The following is a 22,693-nucleotide window of genomic DNA, read 5'->3' as shown; positions in this document are numbered from 1 at the left end:
TGCAAATATTAATAATATGGAAATAGGTCTTGATCAATGAAACATGTAAAACCCAGTGGAACTGTTTATTGGCTATGGGAGGGGGAAGGAGGTATGGAGGAGGGAGGAGAGGAAGGAAAAGAACGTAAATCATGTAACCATGGAAAAATATTCTAAATTAATTAATTAAACACATTTTTAAGAAAAGTTACATACATGAGCAGATAGTAGCAGCAGCATCTAAGTGTCTGGGAATAAATGAATTAATTTCCTGCTTCCTGCAAGTACTTGTAGATATTATTAACAAATCATCATTTGCTATGTTGGGGAAAATGTCTACATTTACCGAATGAGGAAATAGATTTATTCTGGATATTAAAGACCTATTAGATTGTGAGCTCCTCAAGGCTAGAGGCTCTCTTTATTATATAATATATATATTATATATATATATATTATTATATATATATACATATATATATAATAATATATATATTATATATAAGAGGCACTTAGCACAATGCCTGGGACATAGTAAGCACCTAATAACTGTTTACTGAAGCAAACTGAAGATACTCTGGATGAAGTGTCATAAAATGGAACAAAAAAAGAAAGAAATCTGGCCATCATTTTGAACCAGGGAACAAACTAGTACCCTGCCCAAGATTATTCCCTTCCTCTGCACTCAGATGCCAGATTTTTCTTCCTGTGATGTCCATTCCATCATAGCATTTTCCAGCTCCCAATTAAGGCCCTCCTTTTCTCATGTTATATGACAATTTCAAAACTCTTTAAGAAGGCATTTGCAGGATATTACCCTAACCCAATAATCTGAGTGCAGATTTTATATGAAAGCATCCTCCCATTTCTAATCTTCCATCTCTCCTTCTCTACTAGGAATTCAAGGGACAAAGACAGTGTAGATTTTAATTGGTTCATCCAGGAATCAAGATGGGAAAAAGGACAAAGTCATTAGTGTTGGGGAAATGATCTGGGAGAGAACTGAAGGGTCATGATGGGGATGAAGAATAGGATTTTGTCAGGGAAGTCAGAGGGAGAGACTCTCGTGGATTTTGGTCTTTCAATCAGCCCTTTGCCCACTTGATTGGACCACCACCTAGATACTTCATCAAATGCTATGTTATGTTAAAATCTAGGTAAAACTAAATAGCATCCCCCATTATCCATTTTAGGAGCCTTGTCCAAAATAGATAGAGTTCATCAGTTCTCTCTCTGGAGGTGGACAGCATGAGTTCTTTGGAATTTTCTAGGATTGCTGTATTGATCAGAATAGCTAAGTCTTTCATAGTCATTCATCATTATAACACTGCCGTTACTCTGTACAAAGATCTCTGGATTCTACTCACTTTACTTTGCATCAGCTCATATAGCTCTTCTGGTTTTTCTGAAACCTCCCCACAAACGTTTTTTACAGAACAGCAGTATTCCATCACCATCATATATGAATACAACTTGTCCCAATAGATGGGCATCCCCTCAATTTCCAATTCTTTTTTAAATATTTATTTATTTAATTAATTTAGAATATTTTCCCCATGGTTCCATGATTCATGTTCTTTCCCTCCCCTCCTCCCATAGCCAATGAGCAATTCCACTGGGTTTTACACGTGTCATTGATCCAGACCTATTTCCATATTATTAATATTTGCGATAGTGTTCACTTAAGAGTCTAGATCCCCAGTTGTATCCCCATTAAACCAGGTGATCAATCATCAATTTCCAATTCTTGCCACCATGAAAAGAGCTACAATCAATATTTGTGTACAAACAGGTCCTTTTCCTTTGATCTTTTTGGGTTCTAACTCAATGATATTGCTGGGTGAAGGAATATGCAAAGTGCTTGCCTGTTCTCACTCATTCACCCACCTTTTGGGACATGGCTTGTTGGAATCCATGGTACTTCCCCTTGCTCCAGCCGGGAGATCACATCTGGCTTAATAGTTTGAAGCCCTGTTAGCAGGGAAATCAGTAGAAAGGTTATAGAGAAAGAGAGCCTGTCTTTTATTTTTCTGTAGTAAAATGAGGACTTGAGGGCACAACAGGAAGCTCCAAGGAGCTACACAAAGGACCAGACCTGAAGAAAACTCCAGAGTATATTCCCAGAAAATGGGGTTGGGGAGAGGGGATGGGTCACCAAGTTGATTGGGGCTGAAGGAAAACTGGTTCATTTTAACCCACTCTCCTGAGACGGGGGAATTTTAAAGTTTCTTTGTTTCTTTTTGAACCGTTATCTTCCATCTCAGAAGCAATACTATATATTAGTTCCGAGGTAAAAAGAGTGGTAAAGGCTAGGCAAAGAGTGACTTGTCCAGGATCACACAGCTAGGAAGCATCAGAGGTCAAATTGGAACCCAGGACCTCCTGCCTCTACTGACCTCCATTATATAGATTCTTGATTCACCCTGCACACAAAGCCAAGACTCAGCCCTTCTCCCTCTCCCTCAGTCCCCAACCCCAGCCCTTAGGAAACGAGGAGAAAGTAGGACAGAAATTCCAGAATCCCAGGAGAAAGCTGATCTTACCCAGCGACACCAGGTTCTTATAGTTCTCCAGCATCACATCCCGGTACAGAGCCTTCTGGGCAGGTACGAGGTGTTTCCACTCGGATCGGGAGAAGTCCACAGACACATCTTTGAAGGTCACCAGTCCCTGAAACATGGAGCACATTCCTGATCTCTTGGGAGCCTCGGTGGAGACAATCGTCAGGAGGGAGAGGGAAGCATCCCACCAGTGAGGAGGGCTTCTGAGTTATCCACGTCAAGAAGTCATTGAGAACACGTCGATAAGGGGCATCCCTTTGGGCCAGTGTGACGAGAGCTTTATTTTACCGAGTGAGCTTCGCCTTACTGTTCATCTCCCAAAATATGCCCAAGGAAAACAAGTGCCCCATGGAAGCCTCCGAAATACGGAATGAACAGAGACAAGATATGGCTTATAACAAAGAGGCACTAGCAACCATATTCAACTACAAGTAGGATTTGTTCAGTAGCTTTAATTAAAAAACACTCACTATACTTGCCAGGGGTGTTGTAAGGCTCAGTGGAGATAATGGATGCAAACCATTTCTGTAGACCTCATAGGTGCTGTCCAAATTCCAGTTCTTATTATTCCATAGAGAAGCCAGGTGAGGACTGACTACTCCTTTCTACTGCACTCCTGCTAAGGTCAAGCAATGTTTATAGAGCAAAACTGGGGAGGGCTGGTAAATGTTTAACCACCAGGCTCTCTGGGAAAAAATTATGCACACATTTTACAATTTAATCTGCATTATGGAGACCTTCTCAAGTCTAGATGGGCAACCAAATGTAACTTGTGCCCTGATTTGTAGAGACTAGGGATTGGGGAGGTGTCAATGCTTCTGCTGAAAACGGAACCCTTTGTGGCAATCCTGTCTGGGGCACGGTTACTCCAAGGCTGAGAAAGGAAGTTAACAAGAGTGGTCGAGTCTCAAAAATCATCTTCCAGATCTACCAATATGATGGAAGAGAAGAAGACTGAGAATCTCATCGTTAGCAGGTAGAACCTGACGATGACTTGCATGGAGTCTGCTTTGTTTGAGTTCCTGCCAGAGCTGAATGCCTGATCTCTCTGTCTCTCTGTCTCTCTGTCTCTCTCTCTTATTCTCTCTCTCTCTCTTTCTCTCTCTCTCTTATTCTCTCTCTCTCTTATTCTCTCTCTCTCTCTTTCTCTCTCTTATTCTCTCTCTCTCTCTCTCTCTCTCTCTCTCTCTCTCTCTCTCTCTCTCTCTCTCTCTCTCTCTCTCTCTCTCTCTCTCTCTCTCTCTCTCTCTCTCTCCTAGAAGAAAGAGTCAAGTACCCCAATGGCTCTTCATGTACCCTCTTGATTAGCTTAGAGAATGAAGTTTTGGAAGATGGAAGTAGGGTTTTAATAGGAAAACAAAGGAGAAAATGATGCTGAAAAGGCAAAGGAGATCCTTGGATAAGTCAAGAGGTGGGAGGGAGAAAAAATAGGTTGCACCATTGTGAAAAGGAAGAACTCTGGGGGCCACCACAGAGAAGGCTTTTTGCCAAAAGAAGGCAAGTGAGCCACCTGGATGCCTGCCAGAAAGAAGCTCCTTCTTTGTCAAAGTTGAGCAGCCAACAACTTCTTCCATCCTTCAAAGGGGAAGGGACCAATGATGAGGGTGCCGCTCTTTTGGCTCTGATTCTCACCAACAACTCAATGATAAGATACTCATAAAGCACTGGCTATATGTCAGGCACTGAACATATGGGTTCAAAAGAGGGACAGTTCTTGCCTTAAGGAGCTTACTTTCTCCTGGAAGGAGGACAGGGAGAGATGTGAGAATATACCATGCTCCCTGATGACTAAGATCCAAGAGCTAGATAAAATTATTGGAAATAATGGCGTGGGGGTTACGCAAGGGGGAGAGAAAAAAACTGGAGAAATCAGGAAAGGCCTGATGAAAGGTGGCATTTGGGGGAGCCATGGCGGGGACTATGGGTTCTAGGAGGGGGAGGTAAAGGAGTATACTGCAAACTTTCCATCATGTGGGCCAGCTAGTGCAAAGCCCCTTCCATCTTTGTCCATGCACTATATCCCCTATTTTGCCCCCTGCTCTGATCTTCAATCTCTCCCCATTGACTGGGTCCTTCTCTTACTACCTTTATGCCCAAGTTTCCCTCATCCTTAAAGAACAAACAAAAAATAAACAAAATAAACCCATCCCTCCAAATCCCAAGGTGTGTAACTTCACTTTATCCTGGACTCCATCCTCTTCCGCATCCCACATCTAATCAGTTGCCTGATCTTGCTGTTTCAGCCTTCACAGCATCTCTTAGGACAGATCTCTCTTTTCCCTGTTTTATTTTTCAAAAATATTTTGTTTCCCAGTTATGTGTAATAACAATTTTCAGCATCTGTTTTCTGAAACAATAAGATTCAAATCGACTCCTTCCCTCTCCCCTTTGGGAGATGGTAAGCAATTTGATCTGGGTTATACACGTATTATCATGCAAAACATACTTCCATAGTGGTCACTGTTGTAAGAGAATCCTCCTATAAAACCAAAGTCTCCAAATAAAAATGCCAAAAAACTCAAGTGAAAAATAGCCCTTTCCCTGTTTTTGACTCGCTCGGGCTCCTTCTCCAGCAGTAGTATTGCAGAATCAGCCTGAGTGCTTCTGCCGTCCCTGCCTACAAATCAATCTTTGTAAAAGATAACTGAGTTAAGCTATTTTAATTAGGAAATATTCATTGTTTTAGTAATACCTTTGCATCTATAACTTCTGCATGTAATCAATCCTCTTAGAGGGCAAATATTATAATACTAAATTACAATCCATCCCAATTATGAATTAATTGGACAATTATACATGAGAATCAGTCATCAATAAGCACAGTGGGAGTCAAAATCACAAAGAAAACCCCCTGAAATGCCTTGGCAAGAGGAGCTGTGTGCATGTGTCCAGTGTCCTGGAAGGTGTCCAGAGGGGATGACATCTCAGTTGGTTTTGAGGTTACCAGAAGTGACCTTGGATTTTACCATATATGGAATTGATCATCACTTTGTAGAATATACTTTCTTAATTAAAAAAAGACCTTCTCTGGTCACCTGCCCTGAGAAGAGATGTTCAGAAGACCACTCCTCTTTTAATGGGGGGTCCTATGCAATTTAACTTTATCTATACACTGTAATTTGTCTTTATATTACTGGATGATGTATCTGAGGCAGGATTTGAGCTTGGGTCTTCCCAATTCTGCTCTTATGGGCCATCTAGATGCCTCTAATGGTTGTGGTCCTGATTCCCCAACTGTGGATCCACCTACCTTGGCCCCTCTGTCAGTGGATATTTTTGTATATATAAAACACAGAGATGATGGAAAGTAAGAAGAGTGTCTAGAACTGTATCCTCTGGGATGGTTCGCCCATTGTATCGTCTTCCAAAAGTCTCACCTTCAAAGGGCACCACTGGGAGAGCCAAGGGCTTGCTTGGAGCCTCCTAGGTGCCTCTCAGGGTCTTCATGTGTCCAATGAGAGGGGCCTTGAAGACCTTTCATGGCCTGCCTAGCTCTAATAGTTGAGGAACCCTGAGAATTTTCGAGCCAAGTCTTCTGGGGGAGAATAATGGTAGCTTAGGGCTCTGGATGAAACTTACTTTGGCCAAGAGCAGAGACAGAGGAAAGCAAGAACGATGCCCAGAATGATGCCTTGGGAAGAGCAAGAGAGAAAATAAGCCCCACTCACCTGAATTCTGGCCAACTGGATGGCAGCAGCTGCTCTTCTCTTATGACCTTTTTTCTTTTTATCTTCTTGCTTGTGGTGGTCTTGAGGATATGGAGCTGAGAATAGAAAAAGGGATCATAAGGGGAATGATCCTCTTGCTCCTCATAGACTCACCAGACCACAAATCCTTACACATAGGCTGGCTGTGACTCCCCTGGAGACAGGGGCGAGGGATTTACCCTGGGTAAATCACTTAACAACCCCCATTACCTCATCCTCAATAGCCTTTATTGATTTGGAACCAATATGTCATATTGATTCTAAAATGGAAGGGGAGGGTGCTAAACAAATTCAATTTTATTTACAGACCTGAAATCCTAATCTATAATTAGAGAGAAGGACATTAGTTCCCAGGACCTTGATTATATTCCTGTGATCACAGCAGGCTCCAAGGGATGGAGCTCAATCAGGACACACAGGCATAATTCTCAACTCATGTCCCCTGGGATGCTCAATGTGAAATTCTCTTCTTTTAATGAATATATCTGGGTGCTGATTAGGGAAAATAAGAAATCTCATGAAACAGACTCATTATTTGAATCCACATTGCATATTTCCATTGGGTGGGAAAGAGCAACCATATTTTATATAATTTATATTTTATATTTATAATATAAATTATAACTGAATAATTCCAATTGGACTACATGCAACCATTTCATAGAATTTATTATTCACACTGATTGGGATCTAGTTATATACATATATTTTCATTCTCTGCCCTGATTCTCAAGATTTGTCAGAAACCAGTTAGCTGAATTCTTTAGAAAAATCCAATTCATAGCCAAATTTCAGAATCCGTTGTCTATTCAGCCTAATAGAAATAGTGTAGTCTAGCTCTTGCAAGAACAGTGTTAAGAGTGCTAAAACTCAGAACTGGGGTGATTTTGGGAAAGAGAGCAAAGAATAAAAAAAGGGGTTTGGTAGATATCTTTGAGGGCACCTAGGTGGCACTGGGCATAGAGAATCCAGCCTGGAAGTGGGAAGACTCATCTTCCTGAGTTCAAATCCAGTTTTAGACAGCTGTATGACTCTGGGCAGGTAACTTAACCCTGTTTGCCTCTGTTTCCTCATGTGTAAAATGAGCTGGAGAGGGAAATGGCAAACTACTTTAGCATTTTTGCTGAGAAAACCCCCAAAAGGGTCATGACTTCAAAAAGAACAGACAACAATAGACATCTTTGGAAAAAGACTGGCTCCCAGAGGAGACAACATCACCACTAGGAGCGAATGGAATGGGAATTGACAATAGAGAGAAAGCAGAGCAATTCAACTCTTAAAATTTTTTAATTGATATTTTTATGTCATCTACATTTCTCTTGGTATCCCCTTTCTTTCTCCCTCCTCTCTCCCAGAGAGCCATCTCATATAAGAATTATTTTAAGAAAAAAAACAACAGAAAAAAATCAGCAAAACTGATCATGACATCAAAAAAGTATGAAAAGATCTACAGTGTTTCATCCCAGAGGACCTCTTGCCTTTGCAAATGTGTTAGGGAGGGTGGTCTTCTCCAATTTCTGCTTTGGCACCAGATTTATTCTTTGTCATTTTGTGATTCACCTTGGACTGTTTGGTCATCCTTTGGGTTTACATTGTTGGAGTCTATGGGTATCTTGTTTCCTTGGCTCTATTTTCTTCTCTTTGTATCAATTTTTGTGTTTTTGTGCTTCTCTGTATGATGACTCCACTATACTCTTGTGCCATGACTTTTTTAGCCATTCCCTAATTGTGTATATATATATATATATATCCATATACATTCATATACACAGATATGTGTATATAGCTGTATTCATATATAGTAAATATTTATTTATTCTTAAACGCTTACCATCTATCTTAAAATTGATACTATATATTGGTTCTAAGAGCTAGAAGGGCTCGCCAAACAGGGTTAAGTGACTTGGCCAGGGTTGGGTTGCACAGCTAGGAAGTGTCTGAAGTTGGATTTGAACTCAAGTCCTCTTAATTCCATGTCTAGCATTCTATCCACTGGGCCATCTAGGTGCCCCTTATTAGCACTTACTGGTGTGTAAAACTTTTCATACATTATCTCATCTTATTTTAATAGCTCCAGAGGATAGGCACCATCATTATTATTATATCCACTTTTGGGAGGATGAAATGAGAGTTAAAGAAATTAAATGACTTGAACAAGTTAATTAAATGTCAAAAGAAGGTTCTGAACGCAGGTCTCTTCTGAATTGAAATCCAGCAAACATGCTACTATACCACATTGCTTTTTACAACCTCAGAATAATGGACTGAATATTCTAAGATGCAATTTAATAGGAATGAACAACCAAGTCTTTCATTAAATATTTCATGTGAAGGCACTCTGATGGTTTTAATGAATTATTTAATTGTTATTATATATAATATTAAAATTTTACTAACAATATTGAAATAATGCTTTAAAGTTTACAAAGCACTTTACAAATATCATAACTCTGGGAGGTAGATGCTATTATTTTTTTCAATTGAAATTTTTATTTAATTAATTAATTTAGAATATTTTTCCATGGTTACATGATTCATGTTCTTTCCCTCCCCCTCCTCCCTGAAGCCAACATGCAATTCCACTGAGTTTTACATGTATCATTGATCAAGACCTATTTCCATATTATTGATAATTGCACTAGGGTGATTGTTTAGAGTGGTAGATGCTATTATTATCCCCATTTTACATATGAGGAAGCTAAGACAGAAAGGTTAAGTGTCTTTCCCAATGTCATATAACTTCTAAATATCTGAGGCTGTATTTGAACTCAGCTCTCTCAGACTCCAGGTTTAGTACTCTAGCATTTTACTAGATGGCTGTTTCTTTAGAAGCCAACAGTGAGATTTGGCAGCCCAAAGACCTTCTCACTAGAAGGTTGCACAGGGCTCACGAGGGAAGCCAGCATCATCTTGGTAGAGATGCTCCATCATTATGGTACCACTCTTTAGGAAGGAGACTGGATCCCTAGAAGAAGATGATCATGCTGGTGAGGGAAGGAAACTCCCTGACATGAGATGGGAGTTTCTCTCCTCTCTCCAGCCCTGTGAAGACCAGACCTTCTAGTATTCTCACCTTTCTCCTTGTGGGTCTTCATCCTGGGTACACTCTTACTTGCCATTGTCTCAGTGTTCTCCTTTCTCCAGTGGCGGGATAATCAGCATCACTCACACACAGCCAGCTAGAGGAAAGGCCTTCAGGAAAAGGGATGACTTCTTAGATGGACATCTTCTCTCACAGTCTTATCTTTACTTTCCTGCAGATCTGGAGGCTGGGGAGGAAAGCAAAATCATTTAACTTCCATAACCATTCATCAAACCATCCACAAAAGCATTTCTTGCCCACAGGGAGCTTCCATTCCATGGGGGTAGGGTGGAGAGGAGGAGAAAGGAAGAGAATGACCCTGCATGTACACAAGAATTTTGTAAAAAGAAGGTGACTTGGTATAGAAGAGAGCAATGACAACTGGAGGAGCCAGGAAGCCTTCATAGAGGAGGCAGTACCTGGATGGCACCTTCAAGGACAACTAAAAAATCTGGAAGGATTTGAAGAGAGAGAGCATTCCAAGGGAGGGAAACAGGGTGTATGAGGGCATGGAGGAGGGATACTGAGTACTGGGAATAATCAGGAGCCCAATTGGGTGAATATCTGGAGAATACAAAGGTAAATGGTACATGGAATAAGCAAAGGGAGGTATCTACCATATTGAAGAGGGAATTAAAAGCCAGGCCAATGAGTCTGTGTTATAACCTAGAGGCACTGGGAAGCCACTGAACATTTTTCATCCAAGGAAGAGCTTTGTCAGAATTGGACAATTTTGAGCACTTGTGTGGAAGTCAGTTTGACTTTGAGGTCTACCTCCCATCTGCCTGATGGACTAAGGTGACAAAAAGAAAATGGCAGTTGTTGGAAGGGCTGAAGAAAAATAAGCCCCATCATACACTATGACTGTGGAGATACGATAGGGTCTAGTTATTCTGGACAACAATCCAGAAAACAAAAATAAAAACATCAAGCCTGAAAAGGCATTAAACTCTACCCATCTATATCATTTGATTTACTAATATTACCACTAGGCTTTATCCCATAGAAATCAAAGAAAGAGGCAAAGGATTCAAATGTACAGAAATAATGATAGTAGTTCTTTTTATAGCAGCAAAGAACTTAGGACAAATTTGTTGGTCACAAATAGAAGAATGGCTTCACAAATTATGGAATATGATTTAAAATAATTACAGAAATGTATAAAACACTTGAGACTTTACCTACAAGACATTTTCAATTGGAAAATATTCTTTATGAAATTAAAGGTTAACATAATGAAGAAATATTAATTGTTCATGGTTAGGCTGAACCAACACAATAAAGATGACAACACTATCTAAATTAATTTACTTATTCAATGCCACGCCAATCAAATGACCAAATGATTACTTTATAGAGCTAGAAAAGCAAATAACAAAGTTCATCTGGAGAAACGAAAGATCAAGAATCTCAAAGAAAATAATGAAAAATGTAGGAAGGAAGGAGTCCTAGGAGGACTAGATTTCAAAGTACTGTAAAAAGTAGCAATCATCAAAATGATTTGGAACTAGTGAACAAAGAGAGAAGTTGATTAGTGAACATTAGATTAGGTATACAACATACACAAGAAAATAAACAGGTAGGCTAGTATTTAATAATTCAAATAATTCAGCACTTGATGGTTAAAAACTCAGTATTTGACAAAAATGGCCAGGAAAACTAGAAAACAGTCTGGCAGAAACTAGGTATAGACAATAGCTTGTGTTGTATATTGAGAGAAGCTCAAATGAGTTCATGTTTTAGACATAAAGGATATAATCATGAACAAATTAGAGAAGTAAGGAAGAAGTTACTGACTGATCTATGAATAGGAGAAGACTTCATGACCAAACAAGGAATTGAGATCAAAGAAGAGAAAATGGATAATTTTGATTACACTAAAATAAGAATTTTTTTACACAAAACCAATGAAGCTAACATTAGAAGGGAAACAAGCAAACAGGGGGAAATCTTTCCAGCACCTTTCTCTGAGAAAGTCTCATTTCCAAGATGATACGAATTTATAAGAATAAGAGCCACTTTCCAGTAGACAAACTGTCAAAGGATATTAACAGGAAGTTTTCAAAGTGAAAAAAAAACCCTCAAATATTTACATCATATGAAAAAATGCTCAAATTCAGAAATAATTGGAGAAAAATAAGGTAAAGTAAATCTGAGGTTCCTATCAGATGGTAATGGAGGGAATAATAAAGGAAACTGACATTAAGAAATAAGAGGGTAAAAGAAGGAATAAAAGAGGGACCTTAAAAAGGTGACTAGATTAAGAATTATCAGGCTTTGATATATCTCTTTTTATTCTTATTTTTTTTATAAAAACCCTTTCCTTCTGTCTTGGAATCAATACTGTGTATTGGTTCCAAGGCAGAAGAGTGGTAAGGGCTAGGCAATGGGGGTCAAGTGACTTGCCCAGGGTCACACAGCTGAGAAGTGTCTGAGGCCAAATTTGAACCCAGAACCTTCCAACTCTAGGCCTGGCTCTCAATCCACTGAGTAACCCAGCTGTCCCCGATCTCTCTCTTTTTTTTTATTTTTTATTTTTATTTAAAACCCTTACCTTCCGTCTTGGAGTCAATACTGTGTATTGGCTCCAAGGCAGAAGAGTGGTAAGGGCTAGGCAATGGGGGTCAAGTGACTTGCCCAGGGTCACACAGCTAGGAAGTGGCTGAGGTCAGATTTGAACCTAGGACCTCCCGTCTCTAGGCCTGGTTCTCAATCCACTGAGCTACCCAGCTGCCCCCCCCCCCCCGATATCTCTTTTTAAATAAAAAAGATAAAATAAAAATTGATAAAAGATGAACCAAGCGTTAATATGAATTTTTTTAAAACAGGGAAGAAAACCAAATCACTACCATCAAAAATGAAAAGGGTGAATTTCCCACTAGTAAAGATGAAATCAAAGCAATTATTAGGAGTTATTTTGCTCAATTATACACCAACAGATACAACAATTTAAGTGAAATGGAAGAATATTTAACAAAAATGTAAACTGCCTAGACTAAGAGGAGGAAATAGAATGTTTAAATAAACCTATTTTAGACAAAAAAAATTGAACAGGTTATAAATGAACTTTCTAAAAAAAAACCCATCAGGACCAGATGGATTTACACATGACTATCAACATATAAGATCATTTAATTTCAATATTAAATAATTTAGAACAATTGGCAAAGAAAGAGTCCTGCCAAAGTCCTTTTATGGTGCTGAAACCTAAACCAGGAAGGGCAAAAACAGAGAATGAAAATTATAGGTCAATTTCAGTAATGAATATAGATGTAAAAATCCTAAGTAAAATGTTAGCCAGATTTAATCATGTATGCAGGGATGATTTAATATCAGGAAAACTATGAACAGAATTAATTATTTTAGAAAATGAAACTGAACAAGCCATAAATGAGCTCCCTAAGGGAAAAAATATCTCCAGGGCCAGATGGATTCACAAATGAATTCTACCAAATATCTAAAGAACAATTAATTTCAGGGGCAGCTAGGTGGCTCAGTGGATATAGAGCCAGGCCTTAAATATGGAGGTCCTGGGTTCAAGTTTGAACTCAGTTATTTCCTAGCTGTGTGACCCTGGGCAAGTCACTTAATTTACCCCATTGTCTATCACTTACCACTCTTTTGCTTTGGAACCAATACACAGTACTGGAAGGTAAGAGTTTCTTAAAGCAAGCAAACAAACACACAAAACATTAATTCTGATACTATATAAAATATTTGAAAAAATAAGTAAGAGTCTTACCAAATTCCTTTTATGACATAAACACAATTTTGATACCTAAAACAAGAGAAACAAAAATAGAGAAAGGAAAACTAGAGACCAATTTCCTGATGAATATCGATGAAAACATTTTAAATTAAATACTAGCAAGAAGAAACAGCAATATATCACAAAGAAAATACATTATGGCCAGTTGGGATTTATACTAGAAATGCAGAGCTGGTTCATTATTAGGAAAATTATCAGTCTGTCTATATCAATAACAAAAACAAGAAATCATATGATTCGATCAGCAGATGCAGAACAAGCTTTTGACAAAATACAAGATTCATTTTATTTAAAAGTCCTAGAGAGTACAGGAATAGATGGAGCTTTTCTTTAAATGATAAGTAGTATTTCTCTGAAACCAAGAGCATGCATTCTCTGCAACAGGGACAAGTTAGAAGTCTTCTCACTGGGTTTAGAGGAGAAGCAAGGATGCCCATTATTGCCATGACTATTCAATGTTTTACTAGAAATGCTAGCTTTTATAACCATAAGAGGAGAAAATGAAATGGAAGGAATAATAACAAAAGGAAACAAGGAAACAAAATTGTCTCTCTTTGCAGATAACATAATTAGAGAACTCTAGAGATCAACTAAAAATTTTAGTTGAAACAATTAAAAATGTTAGCTATATTGCAGGGTATAAAATAAACTCACATAAATCAATAGTGTCCCAGAAGGAAGAGAAGGAGAAATTTTATTTAAAAATAACTGAAGACCATGTAAAACATTTAGGAGTCTAACTGCCAAGACACACAGGAGAAAATCAACACAATTACAAAACATTTTTCACACAAATAAATCAGATCTAAACAACTGGAGAAATATTAATTGCTCATAGGTAGGCAGAGTCAGTATAATAAAAAGGACAATTCTACTTAATTTGCTTATTTAAAGCCACACTAATCAAACTACCAACAATTTACTTTGTAGAGCTGAAAAAAATAACATCAAATTTAAGTGGAAGAACAAAAGACCAAGCATATCAAGGGAATAGGTTAAAAAAAAAAAGGGAAGGGAGGTGGTCTAATGGTACCAGATTTCAAACTATATTACAAAACAATAATCATTAAAACAATCTGATACCTAATAAGAAATAGAGTAGAGGATCAGTGTGGAATAGATTAAGTACACAATGGCCACAGTAATCTATTGTTTGATAAATCCAAAGATCCAACCTTTAGGTCAAGAACTCATTGTTTGAGAAAAAACTGCTGGGAAAACTGTAAAGTAGAATGGCAGAAACTATGGATAGACCAACATCTCACACCATATACCAAGATATAGTCAAAATGGGAACATGATTTGGACATAAAGGGTATGTGAATCTTAAAAACTACTCAGACTCTACTTTAGAAGATTTGATTTAAACTATTCCCTTATTGTAACAATGAAGATACTTGGTCTAACAAGAATCAGGAATGTATTGGGAACTTTTAAAATTATTCCACCCTACTCAGATAGTGCCTTAGGGGAAGATAAAGTTGTAAACTCCTGATTGAACAATGAAAGTCCCCAACTCATACTTTATAGTAAAGCTAGAACCTTAAGCTAGGTCTGTTTTTAGATCTAATACAAAAAAGATGTTAAGTACCTGTAAAAGTTAAATTAGTACCTAAAAAGGTCAAGTAACTAACAAAAGACAGGCTTAACAAAGAGGTGTGAAGTACATCGGAAGATATAATCTAACCAGAGAAGGTGAGAACCAAAGAAGATGAGAACTAAGAATGGGCAGTCCTGGAAAAAAGCGTCTACTGTGATTGGTAGATGTGAAAATTTAGGGGAGGTAACATAAGAGAAAATTTCTTTAAAAGGAAGGAGTAAAAAGTCAGTTGGACAATTGAGTTGATTTGAGTTAGATTCTGAACTCAGTTCAGGAGATTCAGTGAAGGACTGGAGCTTGCTTGGAGATGGTCATGTGGTGAGTAATAAGACTGACTCCCTCTCCCTTAGGCTCAGGGAGGCCACTTTGGCCAAGGCCTTTAACTATTGCTTGGCTCAGCTTGAGCCAGAGCAGTTTAGATTAATTCTCTCTCTCTCTCTCTCTCTCTCTCTCTCTCTCTCTCTCTCTCTCTCTCTCTCTCTCTCTCCTTCCCTTAATTCCTTTTCTTATTATTAATTAAAATCTCCATAAATCCCCAGCTGACTTGGGTATTTTCATATTTAGGAATTTCCCATGGCGACCACTTATTTAGATTTCAAGTCAAAACACTAAAATTATCCTTACAGTTTTGGCGTTTACAGGTGATATCATAATTAAATTAGAGGATCATAGGAAAAATTACCTATTATATCTATGCATAAGGGAAGAGTTTGTGACCAAACAAGAGATAGAAAGGATCTGTCTATCCTATCTAAAAAAGAAGCAAAATGGGTCATTTTAATTACACGAAATAAAAAAGGTTTTGCACAAACAAAACCAATGCAGTCAAAACTAGAAGGAAAAGAAGAAACCAGGAAATAAAATTTATAGTAATTTTCTCTGATAAAGGCCTTATTCCTCAAATATATATGGAACTTAAGCCAAATTTATAAAAATAAAAGCTGTTTCTCAATTGATATAATCAAAGGATAAGAGCAAGCAGTTTTCATATATCAATAGTCATATGAAAAAATGCTCTAAATCACTGATTAGAGAAATGCACATTAAAACAAATCTGAGGTACCTATAAGATTTGTCGACATGACAGAAATGGAAAATGACAAATGTTGGAGGGGATGTGAAAAAATAGAAATTCTTCATACATGCATACATATATATACATATATATATATATACAAAATATATATGCATACAAACACTTACCTTCTGACTTTGAATCAATACTAAGTATCAGTTCCAAGGCAGAAGAGTGGTAAAGGCTAGGCAATAGGGGTTAAGTGACTTTGTCCAAGGTCAAACAGCTAGAAAGTGTCTGAGGTCAGATCTGAACCCAGGACTTTCTGATTTCAGTCCTGGCTCTCTATCTACTGAACTACCTAGCTGCACCCTTATATATATATATATTTTTTCTTTTTTTTTTGTCAGACGATGCTTTCTCTAGTAAGGGGAGGGGAGGGAAGGAGAAAGAAACCTGAGAATTTTAATGTAACCAACCAACAAATAAATTATGAAAAAATGAAAAAAATTATGAACAACAAGAGCTTGTTTTCAATCAATCCTCACTTTTAAAAAATAAATAAAAAATTAATTAAAAAAAGAGACACTAACGTACTCTTGTGAGCTGTGAACTGGTTTAACCAGTCTGGAGAACAATTTGTAACTATGCCCAAAAGGCTATAAAATTATATATAGATATATATAGATATATATATATATCCTTAGACCCAACAATATCATTAATAGGTCTATTACCCAAGGGTATCAAAGACAGAGAGAAAGAACCTATCTGTGCTAAAAATATTTACAGCAGCTCTTTTTGTGATGGCAAAGAATTGGAAATTGAAGGGGTGTCCATCAGTTGGGGAATGGCTGAACAAGTTATGGTATATGATTGTGGTGGGGTACTATTGTGCTCAAAGACATGGCTAGGGAGATGGTTCCAGCAAAACCTTGGAAGATGTACATGAACTGCTACAAATTGAAGTGAGCAGAACTAGGAGAACGTATGGTAACAGCAATATTGTAAGGATGATCCATTATGAAAAATTTAGCTCTTTTAATCCATATAATTTACAACAATTCCAAAGAACTCTGAAGGAAAAATACTATGCACATTCAAAGAGAGAGAACTCAGGGTTGCCTGAAAGATCTTTTTAAAAAAATTTTTGTTTTATTGCCTTTTTTGTCCCCAAGTACCCTGCTGGAGTCAGACTTCACTAGAGTACTGTGTTCAAGTCTTAGTACCAGGGTTGGCTATAGGAAGGTAAAATTCTGTGATTCAGGGATAAGGGGGCCATGACAGTGGTCTGGAGACAGGAAGGGACTCCCAGTTGGATCAGGAATTCATTCATTGAAAGGCTGTGGAAAAGGCCAATTTGAAGGATATATAGATGAACAAGAAATAAGTCCATATCACCATCATCAGCCCAGCCCCTTGGAGCTCTGCCTTCTTTTATTTGATCTTCACTGCAGCAGATGTTTCCTCATCTCCAAAATGAGGGAGGAAGTGATCTTAAAGACTGTTTCTTACTCTAAATCTATTTTTTCTAAAATAGACACAAAGCCAGAAGATTTGGGTTCAAATCCTGCCTCTTACACACATCCTAGCTATGCCAGCAAGTCACTTAACCTTAGTGTTCTAGACAGATCACTAAAAGTGGGAGGTTCAGAGAAGGAGCAACATGCATGCATAAAGTATGTTCTGCACCTTGGAGTCTTTTTTACCATTGAAATCTCAGATCCAATCTCTCCCCCTTCTCATTTTTCATGATCTTTTCTGCATTCCATTCTTGTTCTTCTACAACTTCTCTTCTAACTCCCCCCCCCCCCCAACACTTTTCTTCCATTTTATGAATGATATTGTGTATTGGGTCCAAAGCAGAAGGGCAGTAAGAGCTAGCCAAGGAATGGGAGTTAAGTGACTTGCTCAGGGTCACACAGCCAGGAAGTGTCTAAGGCCACATTTGAACCCAGGATATCTCCAGGTCTGGCTCTCAATCCATTGGGCCACCCAGCTGCTCCCTACAACTCCTCTTTCTGGCTGTCCTCTTATAATTTGATTTCCCCCACCTTTGTGTCCTTGGGGCAGAGCTAAGTTAAATTCTATATATTATATAGAGACTTCGAAAGGGGCATTTCTATTTTGTCAATCAACAAGCATTGTTGCAACAGGCGCCTGTTATGTGCTAGGTCCTGTGCTAAGCACCAGCAGATACAAAGAAAGCTAAAAAGCACAGCCCCTGCTTTCCAGGAGCTCACATTCTAAGGGGGATCAAACACATTTGTGCACAGGCTGGATGCAGGAAAAGCAAGGGAAGGCACTGGCATTCAGGGGTTAAGGGAGGCTTCCAGGAGGAGGTGGGATTTTAGCTGGGACTTAAAGGCAGCCCGGGAGGTCTGCAGCGGAGAGGAGTTGGCCTGGGCTGGCAGAATGCCTGTAGCCAGGAGACGGAGCGTCAGGCAACCAATCGCGACATTGCCATGTGAAACTTGCAGTTTCCACCAGCGCCCTTGGACTGCCAGCACCCACCCCCAGCCGGAGCACTCCGCCTTTCCCTCCCCTCCTCATTACTGGGCGTACACAGTAGCCACCCCCTAGTTACACATTCTCCTCCTTCCAGCGACCAGGGTCAGAAGCACCAGGGTCCCACTCACCCTTCGCCGCAGTCCTGGCTTCCACAGAGGCCAGCCCTCGCCTGCTGTCCTCGGTCACAGCCCCACCTCCCTCCCGGAAAACCATCCCTTACCTGTTGCCCTTGGTTACACGCCGGCCATCTTCAGTTTCCCTTGGTTACCCAGCCACCCTCCCCCACCCGCATAGCAAACCAGCGCTCACCTGTTGCCCTTGGCTACCCCTTGTGTCTCCCCCCCGCCCCGCCTTTCATTACAAACCAGCCCCCACCTGTTGCCCTTGGTTACACAGTTTTCCTCCCCCCATCTGTTGCCCTTGGTTACGAGCCCCCATCTCCAGCCTTCCCCCAGCTCTAAGACAGCGGGCCCCATCTCCGCATTGCACGCTCGCTCCCCCGCTGTCCCTACACTGGCCGGCAGCCCTCTCCAGGTCCTTGGGCCACCCCCAGCCCCTTAGTGTTCTAGGCAGATCCCTCTGAGTGGAAGGTTCAGAGGAGGTGCAACATGCATGCATAAAGGAAGGTTCTGCACCTGGGAGTCTTTTTTATCATTGAAATCTCACTATACTCCCGGCGAGCTCCCTCGGTTCCTTGCATCCCCTGACTCGGCCCCGAATCCGCATCCTTCCGGGCTCCCCCCGCCCCCATACCTGGGCAGCCTCTCCGGCATGCAGTAAAGCTGTTGTGCTTCCTCGAGCTGACACTGATCTGGGGAGCCAGGGCAACACGGGCCGGCGCGCGCGCGCACGCTCGTTCTCTCCTTCCCCCTCCCCCAAGGGGACAAAGCAGCCCCATCCAAACTGGGGGGCGCGCCACACCCCCTTTCCGTTCTGCGCCTGCGTCCCCAGGTCCGACTGGGCTCCGGGAAAGGGGCGGGGCTGCAGCCCAGGGGATGACGTCACCCGGTTGGGGGTTGGGGCAAGTGGGGGCTACCCCGCTGTTCCCTCTCCGCTTCTTCTCTCTTAACCAGGTATCTGCGCAGGTATTGAGCACCTGCTGGGACTTTACTGCTGGACTTCACGGGAGCAAGGAAGGAAGAGGAAAGTGATGGGCCCGGAAGATCAGGATCGTCCAGAATCCCTGGGCTCGCTTTTCTGGCCAAGTCCCTTCGCCTCGCGAGCCCCCTTGGTCAAACCAGGGGATTTCCCGTGAGCATCTTCAGAGCCCCTGCCAGCTTTCTTCCAGCAATAATTCCCTTCCTCCCGTAGGGAGCTAAAGAAATGGACCCAAGGATCCGGGACGGGGAGCTTGTCTTGCGCACCTGCTCGGTGCCAGGTCCTGTGCTGGACCCTGAAGGAATCCAGAGGCTCAATCAGTAAATCATCTCACCTCACCTCATTTTGAGCACCAGCTGAAACGGCAAGCGTTTCTTTGAGCGTCTTAAGATTTGCAAAACACTTTCCAAACCGGCTCTTATTTGATCCTGGGAAATAGAGGCTATTATTATTCCCATTTTACAGATGAGGAAACCGAGGCAGGGAAAGGTTAAAATGACTCGAGCCCAGGGTCACACAGCTAAGTAAATGAGCAAGTAATTGAAGTCAGTTTTTTCATAGAATATTTTCTTCTTTCCAATTATATGGAACGGCAATTTTAAACATTCATTCAGTTTAACATTCATAACAAAATTAACATTCATTTTCTAGGTTTTTAATTTTAATTTTAAGTCCCAAATTGTCTTCCTCCCTCCTTTCCCTTTCTCCTCCCTGAGTCCATAAAGGACTTGATCTAGGTTATATCTATGCTATTGATCTGGAAGAAGATTCATAAAAAAGAACCCAGGAAGAAAACACAGTGGAAAATAGGGTACTTTCTTCTGCATTCAGACTCCCTCAGTTCTTTCTCTGGATGTGGACAGCATTTTTCATCAGGGGTTCTTTGGCCTTGCCTTGGATCACTGTATTGCTGAGAAGAGTGAAGACCTTCAGATAATGTGGCTGTTGCTGTGTACTGCTCTCCTGGTGCTGCTCCCTTCACTTCAAAGTGAATATATCTCAGTTCTCTGCTTGAGAAATGAGACCTTTATCAGAGATACCTCCCAGCTTTCTGCTTCCCTTCTAATCTTGGTGTCTTTGATTTTGTTTGTGCAAATCTCTTCAAATTTAATATAACCAAAATTATCTCTTTTATAGCTCATAATGCTCTCTATCTATTGTTTGATCATAAATTCTTTTCTTATCCAATATCTGATTGGTAAACTATTCCCTGATTCCCTAAATATGCCCATGGTTTCACCCTTTATGTCTAAATCACATATTCATTTTTATTTTATATTGGCATGTGGTAGAAGTGGTCAAACTGTGAGTTCTTGTCCCAAAAGCTTGTTTCTTTGGATTTATCAAACACTAGTTTATTATGGTTATTTGGAGAGCCAACTGTAGAGATGGGAAGTCTGGGTTCAAATGTGGCTTTAGGTACTTCCTAGCTGGATAAACCTGGGTCAGTTACTTTCTCGACTTGGTTAGCCTTTAACTAATCTTTTGCCTTAGAAGTGATACTTAGTTTTGATTCTAAGAAGTTAAAAGTAAAAAAATAAATTACTATGGTCATTTACTGCTGTGTGTTCAGTATCTAATCTATTCCTCTAATTCACTGCTCTGCTTCTTAGCCAGTGCCAGAATGCTTTGATTATTACTTTATAATACAGTTTTAAATCTGGTACAGCTAGGCCATATTCACATTTTCTTTCTTTTTAAAAATTAATTAATTAAGAAGACTTTTCCATGTTTCTGTGATTCATGTTCTTTCCCATCCCTCTTCCCTCTCCCCTTCTGTAGCTGACAAGCAATTCCACTGGGTTATAAACATGTAGCATTGTTCAAAACCTATTTCCAAATTATTCATATTTGTAATAGAGTGATCATTTAATGACAAAATCTTAGTCATATCTCCATCGAATCACGTGATCGATTGTGTGTTTTTCTTCTGCATGTATATTCCCACAATTCTTTCTCCAGATGTGGATAGAGTTCTTTCTCAAAAGTTTCTCTGGATTGTTGTGGATCATTACATTGCTGCTGGTAGAGAAGCCCGTTACATTCCATTGTGCCACAGTGTATCAGTCTCTGTGTACAATGTTCTCCTGGTTCTGCTCCTTTCACTTTGCATCAGTTCCAGGAGTTCTTTCCAGTTCACATGGAATTCCTCCAGTTCATTATTCTTTTCAGCACAAGAATATTCCATCACCAACAGATACCACAATTTGCTCAGCCATTCTCCAATCGAGAGACACCCCTTCTTTTTCCAATTTTTTGCTACCACAGAGCACAGCTATAAATATTTTTGTACATGTATTTTTCCTTATTATCTCTTTGGGGTACAAACCCAGCAATGGTATGGCTGGATTCAAAGGGCAGGAAGTCATTTAAAGCCCTTTGGGCATAGTTCCAAATTGCCCTCCAGAATAGTTGGATCAATTTACAACTCTACCAGCAATGCATGTGTCCCCATGTTGCCACAACCCCTCCAATATTTATTATTTTCTTTTACTGCCATATTGGCCACTCTGCTACTTGTGAGGTGGTACCTCAGAGTTGTTTTGGTTTGCATTTCTCTAATCAGGAGGGATTTAGAACACTTTTTCATGTGATTATTGATAATTTTGATTTCTTTGTTTGAAAACTGCCTATTTATGTCCCCTGACCATTTGTCAATTGGGGAATGGCTTGATTTTTTGTAAATTTGACTTAGTTATGTCAACTTTTAATGATGACTGCTACACCAGTTTTTGGGGTTCACCTGAGGCATAATCCATTCTGCTCTAGCTTTTGATAGTTCAGAGAATCTTTGCTTCCAAGTGAGTTTGTTATAGACAACATATTGTTACATATTCCTTTCTGAACTTTTCTAAACTATTTCTATTTTGTTTTATAAGTGGGTTTATGTCAGTCAAAAACCATTTATCTACCTATTATGTGCCAGGCCTGGGTAAAGTGTTGGGGCAATAAAGAAAGGCAAGAAACCATTTCTGGTCTTAAGGAGCTCACAATCTCCTTGGGATATAACATGCAAATAATTACATACAAACCAGATGTATCTATGTATCTCTCTAAATAGGATACCTTAGGAATAATCAACTGAGGGAAGAAAACAGGGAAGAAGAGAAGAACTTCTTACAGAAGAGGATATTTTTAACTATCACTTAAAGGAAGCTAGGGAAGTCAGAAGGTAGAGAGGAGAAAGGAGATAATTCCAGGCATGGAGAACAGCCAATGAAAATTTCTGGAGTTGGGAGGCAGAGTTTCTTGGGTGAGAAAAAAAAATCAATGAACTGAAGCATATATATGGTAGTGTGTAAGGTGTAAGAAAACTGAGAAGGGGAGGTGGGGCAGCATAGGAAAGGCTATGAATGCCAAACAAAAGATTT

The 22,693-nt window shown here is 39.8% G+C and overlaps 1 protein-coding gene across 2 annotated transcripts in view; it reads right to left on the bottom strand.

The window, feature by feature from the left end:
• Positions 1-21,332, bottom strand: part of LOC100029091 (zinc finger protein 260-like) — a 28,370-nt gene extending 7,038 nt beyond the window's left edge. The window contains exons 1-6 of one of the 2 annotated variants that reach the window (XM_007492594.3): positions 18,978-21,332; positions 13,072-13,107; positions 9,321-9,516; positions 6,209-6,303; positions 2,523-2,649; positions 1,867-1,950 (exon numbers count right to left, since the gene is read on the bottom strand). In XM_007492594.3, coding sequence (XP_007492656.2) covers positions 1,867-1,950; positions 2,523-2,649; positions 6,209-6,303; positions 9,321-9,366 — 352 coding nt within the window. In that variant the 5' untranslated portion in view covers positions 9,367-9,516; positions 13,072-13,107; positions 18,978-21,332. The remainder of the gene's footprint in view (positions 1-1,866; positions 1,951-2,522; positions 2,650-6,208; positions 6,304-9,320; positions 9,517-13,071; positions 13,108-18,977) is intronic. The other variant, XM_007492593.3, reaches the window with a different exon arrangement.
• Between the last annotated feature and the right edge of the window lie 1,361 nt (positions 21,333-22,693).

This window comes from Monodelphis domestica, chromosome 4 (assembly GCF_027887165.1).
Source record: "Monodelphis domestica isolate mMonDom1 chromosome 4, mMonDom1.pri, whole genome shotgun sequence".
In the NCBI taxonomy this organism is placed as follows: Eukaryota; Metazoa; Chordata; class Mammalia; order Didelphimorphia; family Didelphidae; genus Monodelphis; species Monodelphis domestica.
This window is presented reverse-complemented; position numbering and strand designations above follow the sequence as displayed.